At 46.9% G+C, this 12,157-nt stretch overlaps 1 protein-coding gene across 2 annotated transcripts in view; it reads left to right on the top strand.

Moving 5' to 3' along the window:
- The window catches only part of HDX (highly divergent homeobox), a 35,766-nt gene that overhangs the window by 7,392 nt on the left and 16,217 nt on the right, over nt 1-12,157 (top strand). For both annotated transcript variants that reach the window (XM_054289583.1, XM_054289584.1), the window contains 3 exons: nt 676-822; nt 2,686-3,807; nt 7,540-7,593. In XM_054289583.1, the coding sequence (XP_054145558.1) occupies nt 676-822; nt 2,686-3,807; nt 7,540-7,593 (1,323 nt within the window). The remainder of the gene's footprint in view (nt 1-675; nt 823-2,685; nt 3,808-7,539; nt 7,594-12,157) is intronic.

The following is a 12,157-nucleotide window of genomic DNA, read 5'->3' as shown; positions in this document are numbered from 1 at the left end:
GGGGTGTCACAGCAGAGAGCCTTTCTCAGCCAGGGACATGGGTGTCCCTCCTCTGTTAAACTGGGGTGTTTGTTAAACTGGGTGGGCAGCACCAGGGCTGCCCAAAGCCCTTCCTTGGGGTCTTTCCCCCAAATTGGTCTTTGGTCCTTGATCCTTGTGACTTTGCAGCTGGAGGTGCCAGTACTGACACAGCAGGAGGATGGCTCTTGTGGAGTGCAGGAATTGCTGAAGTTGGAGACAGTGGAAACTTTACTCGTGTCCGTCACCTTCATTTTATACCAGATTGTATCTGGTTTTTGTTGTTAGGGGTGGGAAACAGACCTGCCAATATTGGAGCTGCTGATGTTTCTCTGTTTTGCCTAATGCCTTTATTTCATTTACATTTTTAAGGGTGAAACTTTCTCTTTCAAACTAGAGCCTCATGGGCTTAGCAATACCATGTAATATTTATTTATTTGTGCAAAGCAGTCTCTGTTGTTCCAAACATGCAGTTCACTGTTCAGCTTGACACAACTCTGATTGCAAGAGGCTTTCTTGGAAAGTCGGGAAGTGTTGGTAAAAGGTTCTGTAGAGAAAACGTGTCAGTCCTGAGTGTTATCACAGGCACAGATGAGAGCTGTGCCTCCTGCTCAGCTCAGTTCCCACCCAGCTTTCAGTGTCTCCTTTTCCTTTCAGATGAATCTGCGCTCTGTGTTTACTGTAGAACAACAAAGGATATTGCAGCGTTACTATGAAAATGGAATGACAAATCAAAGTAAAAATTGCTTTCAGCTCATATTGCAGTGTGCGCAAGAAACTAAACTGGATTTCAGCGTGGTCAGGGTAAGTACTGAGGCCTTCCAGATTTGTTAAGCATACACATTTATTGCTTTACATAAAATATAGGGAGGTCTGGAGTCTCTAACTTTATCCTTGTCGTAGATCAGACTTCGGTGTGTGTGTGTGACATTTATTTATACCCAGAGAGCCTATTTAGAGTTTGTTTTCACTGAAATATCTTCACGTGACTGTTGAATTTAGCAGGGGCCTGGATTGCACAAGGAGTGATTTTTGTTGGCTTTTTTGAGTTATTATTTTTTAAGTTATTATTTATTATATTATAGGGTGGCTTGCCCTATAGAAACTTTGTATGATGTATTATATCAGAGCAAGGTCATGTTATTAAGAAACTATTTTTTAGCTAAATAAGTTTCCATAAATTAATATATTTGGGGGAAACAATTGTGAAACTATTTCTTTTGATGCACTCTGTCACACTTGTATTCCACATCACAATCATAAATATTGTGATCCTTTGTGGTTATTCACAGTGGGGACATTCTTTTCCTATAAAACAAGAATGTCCCAGTGCTAACAGGAGCTCTTCCAGAGTCTATGAATTCCACAGAAAGGGAAATAATAATCCCTTTGTGAAACACTAGACAACAAAATGGCTGTTGTCCGAGAGGGAGCAGAAATAGAAATCCTGAGGCATTGGATGGAAAAATAACAAAGGGCAGTGGAGCTCCCAGGAGCTGCTGTGACACTGAGGAGGAGCAAGTGGGGCCAGTCTAGGTTGGTTTTTAGTTGGTTTAACAGTGGCACATTGACAATAACAACCCTGCTCCTAAATCCTTACCTGGATTCCCCTCTCTCAGAACTCTGCAAACATTAAAAGTTGCTTTCTCAGCTGGAGGTGGTAGAAGCTGTGAAAGTCAGGCAGGGGTTCAGGCTCCTGGGGCGGGCAGGCAGTTGTAACAGGAATCTGGATGCTGATGGTGCAGCCAGGGCTGCTTTGCTATTTTTGTGCTGATTGAATGTCCTAGAGGAGGCAGCCCAGCTCCCCTCTCCTTGCAGTTCTCTCCATCTTCATGTTTCCCTTCCCTCTCCATTTCCCTTCCTGCAATCAAGGATCATTCCTTGTTTTCTTCCTGAGCCCTGATTTGCAGCATTTCAACTTTTTCTTACTTCAGAATGGAAACAGATCCAGTGTCTGTCCTGCATTTGTCACATTTTAGCATGATCTTACCTTTCTCTTCTTTACACCCATCATTTCTGCTTCTCCTAAATGCCCCCTTTTTCCCTTTTTTTCTTTTTATCCTATAAAACTCTTGGTCAGTGATTAGTTCTTTGCAAAATGATACTTGAGTTGCAGCTGGCACTTGCAGATAGGATTATAATAGGCACCTGAATTCCCTAAGTACAATTGGTCAGGAGAATGGGACTGCAAAGCTGACCAGTAACTGACATTTTACTGCATGTTACAAATTGTGCCTCAAATCAGACATTTTGTAAATTTTACAAAAAATTAGTAGAGTAGAATAGTGTAAGGCAGGGATGTTTTTTTTTTCCTGTATGAAGTTAGTCAGGTGGTGTCAGTTAAATAAATCTTGACACTTCAAGACAGGAGGCATCAGGATTTTTGAAAAGCTGAGGTTTTGGAATTGAGGCTGGGCTTGTCCTGTGTATGAGTTGTGGATCCCAGAGAGGAGAGGCCTGGATCTCTACCCTGTATTGTTCAGGCCGGTGTTTCCACCCTGTCATGTTCACTGCATAATCAGTACATGATTTACATATTTGTAAACTTACATCTCAACTCGAACACTTAACATGTCATCAGACCTGCTTAAAAATGGAATTGCTAATTTCTTTCTGCCTCTTTGACACCCCGTTTTGTGTTTGTTGGCGTTGCTGTCTCGTTTGCAGACGTGGGTTGGCAACAAGCGGCGGAAGATGAGCAGCAAGATCGCCGTGGAATCTGGGGGCACCCCCCCGAGCACTGCCCCCGCCACTCCCTCCGTGCCTCCGGAGGCAGCCGTGAGAAACGTGGTGAATATTGCTCGATCCCAAAGCCAGCAATCCTCTTGGACCTCTTCTAACAATGATGTGATCGTGACCGGGATCTACAGCCCCGCCGGCTCCTCGGGCCGCCCGGGAGCCGCCAAGCACACGAACGCCGCCGTGGCGGAGCTGCACAAAACCTCCATCCCACGGCTCCCGGGCAAGAGCGACGCGGACTTCCAGCAGCAGCACATCCCTCTGGGACGGCAGGTGCCCCACTGTAAAAACGCGTCCCTCTTGGTGGGGGAAAAGACCATTATTCTATCCAGGCAAACGAGCGTGCTCAATTCTGCGAACTCCATCTACAGTCACACGAAGAAAAGCTACGGCAGCTCCTCGGTGCAGACGGCGGAGCTGGTGTTACCTCAGAAACCCATGATCTGCCACCGGCCCTGCAGGGCCGAGCCCTTGGCGTGCCAGCGCTTGCACAAGGCCGAGCCCGCGGCCCTGGCGCCGCACGTTCCCCCGGGGCCCAGGGCTCACCCCCGGGAGCCGGGCTGCGGCACCCAGAACCTGGAGATCCGCGAGGTGTTCTCGCTGGCCGTCACGGACCAGCCGCAGCGCCTGGTGCCGGGCAGCGCCGCGCAGAAAGCGCCCTCGCTGGAGGGCAGCTGCCTGTCCATCGCCATGGAGACCGGCGACGTGGAGGACGAGTACGCCCGCGAGGAGGAGCTGGCCTCCATGGGGGCGCAGATCCAGAGCTACTCCCGCTACTGTGAGGGCAGCGGCTCCGGCCGCAGCGGGGACAACCAAAGCGCGGCCGGGCCGGGCCGCAGCGGGGGCTGCGGGGCACAGCTGGGCCCTGCCCGCGACGGGCCCGACAATCTCCTGTACCACAGCCGAGAGTTCCACCTGCCCGCACGGACCTCATTGCACACCGCGTCCAGCACGATTTATAACCCTGCCAACGCAGCCAGAAGTACCTTTTCTCCTCATTTTACATCTTCAAGTCAACTGAGGCTGTCACAAAACCAAAATAATTACCAGGTAATCCATCAGTTTATCTCTGTCTTCAAACCTCAAAGCTGAGGTTGTAGATAAATGCTGTTTCAGAGTTGGTGGCACCTTTCTGCAGGCTGTGCTCCTGTTATGCCTTCCAGTGGAGATAATTCCTCCTCAAACCCAGTGCAGGCAGCACTGCAGTGTGCTAGCACTTCTGCCTGTCGAAATGAACCCCTGGTAGCCATATGGTGAAGATCAGTGAGGATTGCTTGGATTCCAGGCTAAATTTTGGCTGCAGGAGGGTCATACCCATGAGCTGCTGGTTGTGCTGCCCTGGCTTTCCAGCACGTGCCTTGGCCATTCCCTGGGTGTTGTCCTGCGGCACACATCACACGTGGCACAAGAACACATCACACGTGGCACAGGACGTGGTTTCATGCTGACATTTGTGCCTTTGCTCACCCCATTGATGTCAGCCTGGAATCCTGTACCCCCTGTGCAGGTGGCAGTCTCTCTGTTCTGTCAGGCATTAGGATCCCCTGTGATGGAGTTAACTCAGCTTCCTTTTCCACAGCATCTAATTCAAATAATCAGTTTTACATTCAATCCCTTTATTCCTTTTCCTGTACTAAAATCCCTTTAGTGATACTGAGGGGAAATTAAATGCAGATCATTGAAGAACTAAAGGATGTTTAGGAGAAACTGCAGCACTTGACACATTTTTTTTAGTTTTTGGTATTACAAGGGGAGAGATACTTGTGCAGGAAACATCCAAACTGGTATTTTTCATGGATTTTTACACCATCTGGCATGACATAGCCTGGAGACACTGAGGCAAAAGTCTTTTAAGGCTGACAGAATGTGATTCTGTGTGTGTCACCTGCATGCACTTGCCTGTTATTGCCTTTTTATTTTCTCCTGAAAATAAACCATGTCGACAGCATATCAGCTTTCCCTGTGCTTTGCTCACCAGGGTAGAGAGCAAGACTTTGTGAATCATGTTTTTTTTTAGGGTTTTTTAGTTTTTCTTTTCCTTTTTTCCTGACTTGTTTCTATCTCATGTGACATTTGAAGGAAAACTTTTGAGTCCAAGTCAGTGCCAGTTTTCACCTGAATTATTACTGCTCTGGGTAAAGCAGAGGTTTGATGGACAGAGGGTAAATTCTGGGAAGTAGATTCACATCAAATGTGCCTTTCTCTCCTTTACTCTCACTCAGTCTCTCAGTGTTTGCTGTTACTTTTCTTACTTGGTTATAGAATTCCTGAAATGCTGCTTACTTTTACCATCCCAGTTTCACAGGAGAAGAAAAGCTGTAAATGTGCAGATCAGTCCAGTAAAGGGTTGGTGAAAGTGCTTACAATTGAGTTAAAGGCATTTTATAAAGTTTCAGGAAGGGAAATCCATTACTGATGCCTCCATCAGCTGTGTGCTCATGGTGCTTTATTTCACTCTTGAAAAAGCATCAGAGAGATTGATTTCTTCTATTTTAATTTTTTAATGAAATTAAGAATAACTTTGTTTTGGGGGTTTTATAGGGTAGGAACTGAGTCTTTTTGAAGAGCTGGAACAGTTCATGGTAGGTGATATTTTACCTGCTTGTGTGGTGTTTTATGGATCAGAATAAGATCTCTGGAATTTTGTTTTGGGGTATTTTTTACTTCCCCCTGTTGTAACAACACACCTGGTTTTCTGGTAAGTGAGGAATTCATGTGTACCCCAGCTGACCTCCATGCCTGTCTGACACCCTGCTCTTTGGATTTGGAGCTTCTGTTTCCTGTCATATCCCTTGTCACTCCAGAGTTTAAAACCTTGGGAAAGCTGAGCAGGAAGCTGTTAATTCCCTTATTGCTGTGAGCTCACACCCTGTGAGCCCCTGAGGTGACATTTCTGGGTATTAGAGACTTCCTAAGGTGCTTGAATCCTTTTAGGCTTGTACAGGATGACATTTCATTTTTTGTAGCCAGTTTATGTTAATTTATTGCCCATGTTTAGCTAATTTATCCATCAGCACAAGGATGAAAATCCTTAAACTTGGGGAAATCTTCTTGAGTTTAAAAATAGATGAAACCTGAGCTAAATGATTATTGGAGTAGTTGAACATCCAAGTAGATGCTTCTTCAAAGTCAGGACTGTGTGATTCATGTTTTGATGAAGCAATTACTGTCATATATTGGTGGGGTATCTAATTAGCAATTAGTTATAGCTTCCTTACTGGTTCAATTAATCAAATTCATGTTAGTGTAACTTAAGACTAAATTTAATTAAGTGATCAATTTTAATGCCTGAGCAGTTTCAGTAAACAAATTCTTCAGCCTACTTGCTTGTCTTAGTTTGCCTTTGGGTGTGTTGGAGTGCAGAGGTTCCTGTGCTGTCCTCCAGGCTGAGCTGGGATTTAGTCTTGGTTTCTTCCCCCCACCCTAAGGGACAGGAACACTGTTGAGAATCTGTATTTTGATTTACTCTGTTCCCAAGCCCAGCCCTTGACAAGGGCAGCTCAGAGCAGTGCTGTGCATGTTGTACTCCAGGGAGTTCTCTTGAGATGAACTTGGCTGGTTTTGGCCTCATCCCTGTCAGAACTGAGTGCATTTGTCTTCCCAGCAACCCTTAATGCTCTGCCAGGTAGATGTTGCTTTATTTCCATAGAAAATTACTTTTTTTTTGTAGCCCCCTTTAAATGAGTGAAAAGGAGCTACCTGGGTGATTCCTCAGGGTGCCTTTGCAGTGGATTCTGTGGTGTGAAGCTGTTGTGTGGGATACAGGGGTTACAATAGACAAAGTGTGTGCAGTGCAGAAATTCATATTTTAGGCTCAAACCCTAATGGTCCTTGAGAAGGGAGGGTGCTCCTTTCATCCCCCTCAACCCTCCTTGTGCTGTCATGAGAAAGTGTCTGACTTTGGGTGACCTCCAAGTGCTTCCAGCTAAAAGCTTGAAGAATAAAAGTGTTTTATGTGTTTGTACAGCAGCCACCTGTAGCAGGGCTGCGGTGCTTGTTGTGCTCATGCTGCAGGAGCCTTCAGTGAGGAACTCTGCAAACACAGAAACTCTCAGAGCACTTTGGGTCAGTCAGGAGTGCACAGGTTTTTTCCTCACAGGTGATTGATCTCTCCAGAGCTGTGTTTAGTCTCTCAAGCATTGCTTGTCTGCAGCAGAAGATGAACATGGAATCTTTAATAAGCCTGAAATATTCCAGGCTATGACACCCCTCAATGGTCAGGGAAAACACTCTGAGATTTATTTAATGAAGTCTGACCTCTGGGAATGATGGAGAAGCAGTAGGAATGGAAGCGGCTCTCCTGTGCCTTCACACCCCTTCTCCTTCCTTCTCCATCCTGAGATCCCTGTAATTTCTGCTGGTACTCAGATCTTTAACATGAGACATTGAACAACTCAGTGACAAACACGAGAGCATTTTTTCTGGAAGTTGAAGTGAAGCAACTGAAAAAGATGTGAGGGCAGCTCAGTCCTCAGCCCTTGTCTGACTCCAGTCTGCTCATCCTGCCAGATGGAAAGGGAAGCTGCTGTTGTGAAATCCAAGTTTTGGGGTACCAAAAGTACAGGAACACCCCAGTTGTCACTGTGCTATCTTGCCCTCACCCAAAGAAACAATGTTTTATTCTTGGCAGTAAAGGTGAGTGGGACTTTGGTTTTCAGTCTTAACCTGTTTACAGACGTTGGTGTCAGAATTGAATGCACAGTGCTGAAGGCTCAGTATTGGCTCTCACATCAACCTAAGCTGCTCTTGTTTTCTGTTCTGTTTCCTCCTTCCCCTCTGCAGATTTCAGGAAACCTTACTGTGCCTTGGATTACAGGTTGTTCCAGAAAAAGAGCAGTAAGTACATTTCCATTTAAGTATCTAATGCATCAAGTGAAGCAATGAAAAGTTGATAAAAATGCATTGTGGAAAATGTCAGTTCTATTTACCTTGGGTGGGTTTTTTCCCTTTTTCCTTTGATACAAACATTATCTGCAGGTGCAGTGTTTCAGTTGAGGTGAAGTTGATGTCTAACTTAGAAGCAGGTCAAGGTTGTAATGCAGTGTGAGGTGATGCCCAGGTAGGAATCATGCTCTTAGCTCAAACACAACATCTGAATTGATCAGAACTGAGAGGTTGGAGCTCAGATATGTTTTTTATATTGAAGGTGAAGTGTTTGTTAATTGAAGTAACTGAATGCTTAGGAGAGTAACTCCCTCTGCAGCTTCTCTGCACATGCACAGAATTAGTCAGTGCTGGCTGAAGGAACTTGATCAAGTCTAATTTTATCCACATAAATGTCATTTCACAGTAGCAGAATCAGCCAGTTTGGTGTCCTCAATTCACAGACAACTCCAAACCATAACACAAGGTATGAAACAGCTTTTGTCAGGGAAAAAAACCCAAAACCCTGCCCAACTCTTTAGTTAGTCTTCAGCATTTGCAACTTGTCTTTGAATAGGTGTCAGTTCTACCTCCTCACCAGCAAACCCAGCCTCAGGTGGGATGGTACAGCCAGGGGCTGCTCTGTCACCCCAGCCCTGTCAGAAGCAGCAACTGGGGAAGAGTCTGCCATGGAAACCAAACTCCCCAGTCTGTGGAGCTGGCAGTGCCCTGGCAGTGCCCTGGCAATGTCCTGGCAGTGCCCTGGCAGTGTCCTGGCAGTGCCCTGGCAGTGCCCTGGCAGTGTCCTGGCAGTGTCCTGGCAATGTCCTGGCAGTGCCCTGGCAGTGCCCTGGCAGTGCCCTGGCAATGTCCTGGCAGTGTCCTGGCAATGTCCTGGCAGTGCCCTGGCAGTGCCCTGGCAGTGTCCTGGCAGTGCCCTGGCAGTGCCGTGGCAGTGTCCTGGCAATGCCCTGGCACTGCCCTGGCAATGCCCTGGCAGTGTCCTGGCAATGCCCTGGCAGTGCCCTGGCAGTGCCCTGGCAATGCCCTGGCAATGCCCTGGCAATGTCCTGGCAGTGCCCTGGCAGTGCCCTGGCAGTGCCCTGGCAATGCCCTGGCAATGTCCTGGCAGTGCCCTGGCAGTGCCCTGGCAGTGTCCTGACAGTGTCCTGGCAATGTCCTGGCAGTGTCCTGGCAGTGTCCTGACAGTGCCCTGGCAGTGTCCTGGCAATGTCCTGGCATTGCCCTGGCAGTGTCCTGGCAATGTCCTGGCAGTGCCCTGGCAGTGCCTGCTCTGTTGGACGTGAGATCCAGGCAATGGAAGAGCCTTTCCTTGCTTTCTCCTGCTGTATCAGAACTTTTTCCTTTATTATTTTCAGTTCTTTAGTCTTCCAAAAGTGTGAGTGTGGCAGTGTTTCCTGTAGAAGTAGGAATCTGAGGACCATCAGTTAATGGTGTTTTCTCTCAGACTTTTTCTAGGTCTCAGCTGAAGAACTTCCCATTTCTGCAAGGTTTGGTACAATGACTTCTTTTTGTACAGAGAGCACTTTATAAGAGCATCTCCCAGAGGAACTGGTACTTTGGTACAAATCCTGTTGTGCTCAATCCATCTTCTTTCTTTCCTAAGTGCTAATTCTCTTGAGGAGGCTTTTTAAAATGCAGCTCTTTTGTGGAAGGCTCATTCCCTCTATCACTTAATGACCTTTCAGAGCATCTCACCAAGGAGCTGGGGAGTGTCCTGGGTAGAGTTTCACAGCTAAATGGGGAGGTTTTAGCCAAGACCCAATTGTAAGGTAATCCAGGTGGGGTGTGTGACCTGGCAGGTACAAATTCTGCTGCTGAGGTTATTTTTAGAGTTCAGTGCTGTTCTGGGGTCAGGTGTGTGCCAGAGCCAGCTCAGATTTGGCAGTGGGAGCTCAGGGCTGGGACTGGGGTGATTTTGGTCCCTGCCTGCAGCACTGGGGGGTTGTTGGGCATTGTGGTCATGCTGGATACCTGACCCCAGCAGTAGAAGGCATTTCTGGAGTAAATTTAAACATTCAAGGATGTGGAGGTGCCTGTTCATTAATCATAGAGTCCCTGAGGTTTGAAAATACCTTTAAGATCATTCAGTCAGCCCAACATCACTAAACTGTGTCCCTAAAGGCCACATCCACAGGTTTTATGAATGCTTCCAGGGATGGTGATTCCACTCCTGCCCTGGGCAACCTGTTCCAATGCTTTACAACCTTGTCAGTGATAAAATATTTCCTGATATCCTGGTTTCCAATATTTCCTGATTTCCTGACTCTCCCCTGGCCCAGCCTGAGGCCGTTCCCTCTCCTGTCCCTGTTCCCTGAGCAGAGCCTCCCCTGGCTGTCCCCTCCTGTCAGGAGCTGTGCAGAGCCACAAGGGCCCCCCTGAGCCTCCTTTGCTCCAGGCTCAGCCCCTTCCCAGCCCCCTCAGCCCCTCCTGGGCTCCAGACCCTGCCCAAGCTCCATTCCCTTCCCTGTCTCCAGCCTCTCAATGTCTTCCCTGCAGTGAGAGACCATTAAGGATTGTAATTAGAGAATTTTTTCCTTAGACCTTTACTCATTTGTCTTTTTAATCAATAAAGTGCATAAAACCCTTTGGTCAATCCAATCTGTTTGACAACATCTGTGTCCAGATTTGTGGCTGCACTTTCCCAGCCTGAGTGCAGATTCAGCCTCTTCAGGGGGCAAGTGGAGGACTTGGCACTCTGAAACTGCTGTGTACACACAGGGGTGAGACAAGCAAAGGAGAAAAAGCTCCTACTTCCTAGAAACTTTGATTTCAACTGTGAAATTCTTCTGAATAAAGAGTGTGAGGGAACAGAAATAGAATGGATGGAGTTGTAGAAGTGCCATTATGGCAATTACTGCCATTCAAACAGGAAAAAGGCTAATCTGTATTTTGGTTAAAATGGAGAAGATTGTCTTTTAGATGCTCTGAATTTTTAATCTTCTGCCGTGATGTTTTGTTTCCCTTGCCCTGTCCTTCAACTGTATCAGGAGAGAAATAAAAGCTGTGCAGATCTGCAGAAACTCTTTCTTGTGTGCTCAGCTCTGCTGTAGGATGATGTAATCCTGATTGTTAATGAATATTAGTCTAGAAATATCACCCTGTCAGTAACTCACGAGAGTGTCTCTGGATGCCAGAGTTCTGTGTCCTGGTGCATGTGCAGTGGCCTTTATGAATGCATTGATTTTTGGTTTTTCACAGGGTGGTGGAAGGATAACAAGGATTCAAAAATAGCAGTGAAGGTACCAGTTAAGGAGAATTAAAAGGGAGAAAATATCTTCACTTCTGTTCTTAGGTCTTGAGTGTACTGACTGTGCTTCAGTTCTGTGTCAGCTGAGGTCTGAGCAGGATGGGCTGTGGTTGGGGTAGCTTTAAAGGAGAACATTTGTCACACAGGTGCTGGTTCTGGGTAAGCTGGGCTTTAGTGGTGAAGTTCCATTTTGGGGGACAAAGGGGGAGCTTGCCTGCCCTGAACTTCACTTTGGGGTGTCTGGGCTCAGGCTGTTGTATCTGGGGACAGGAAAATACTGAAATGGGTGGAGAGTGCTAGATTTGGATTTTTGTGTCATTGTTTGCACATTGGCTGTTTGAATAAAACTGTCACAGGAGTGCAGGCACACTTTGGGCAGGTGGAGGGGCTGAGGTGTGACAGCTGCCCCAGCTGTTCTGGGCATGGGAGCACAGCTGCATTTTGTAGGGGGGACACATCTGAACAACCCTAAAGAAAGCTCCTCCTTGGCCTGGGGTGTGCAAGGCTCAGGAGAACCAATGTGAGCTGTGAGCAAACACCTCAGAGCAGCTTCAGAGAGCCCTGGCAGGGATTCATTACAGCTCCTGCAGTCAGGGCACCTCAGGGTGATTTGTGGCACTGTGCTGGGAGCCTGCAGGCAAGGAATGCATCCTGAACTGCAGAACTGTCTGGTCCAGTGTGAGGAATACATTGATAGATAGGGCTCAGAGTGTCATTTCTTTGCTAGACTGTTCTTTGCATTGATATCTCTTTTTGGTTTTTTTTTTAATCTTTTTAGTTGAGTTTGATTTAGAAACAGATATTAACAGAATATCTGTAATTTTGGCTGCATGCTGAAGCAGTTACAGCTTTTCTCACAATGGGGTGCTATGAAATATTTATCACCTCTGCTTCCATCAGAGCAAACTTCATGCTTACCCAGCCAGTGGGGAGAGATGCAGAAAGTCTCTGCTGCAGGAACCTGGCAGTGTGAGAGCAGGAGGAGTGGAAGGGTGTGAGCAGGAGTGGAAGGCTGCCCTCAGACACCTCTGTGCCTGGGTTTGTGCAGCTGTGTGTGAGCAGCAGTGTCCAGCCTGAGCTCAGCATGGCTGTCACTGACAGGGGGCAGCTTTGTGGCACTGGTGAAACCTGAAGCTGAAACCTCAGGATGAAGGAATGTGTAATCTGGAACAGCTTTAATGAGGTTAAATATCTTGGTGTGTTAAGGGAAAATGCAGGCCTTCAGAATTTGTATGTGGGAAATCAAGAAATGATAAACTGAAAAGT

Source organism: Melozone crissalis, unplaced genomic scaffold (genome assembly GCF_028551555.1).
Source record: "Melozone crissalis strain CALT ecotype California unplaced genomic scaffold, PUWL_Pcris_2 ptg000068l_1, whole genome shotgun sequence".
Classification (NCBI taxonomy): Eukaryota; Metazoa; Chordata; class Aves; order Passeriformes; family Passerellidae; genus Melozone; species Melozone crissalis.
The sequence above is the reverse complement of the archived record's forward strand: the minus strand, read 5'-3'. Positions and strand labels throughout refer to the sequence as shown.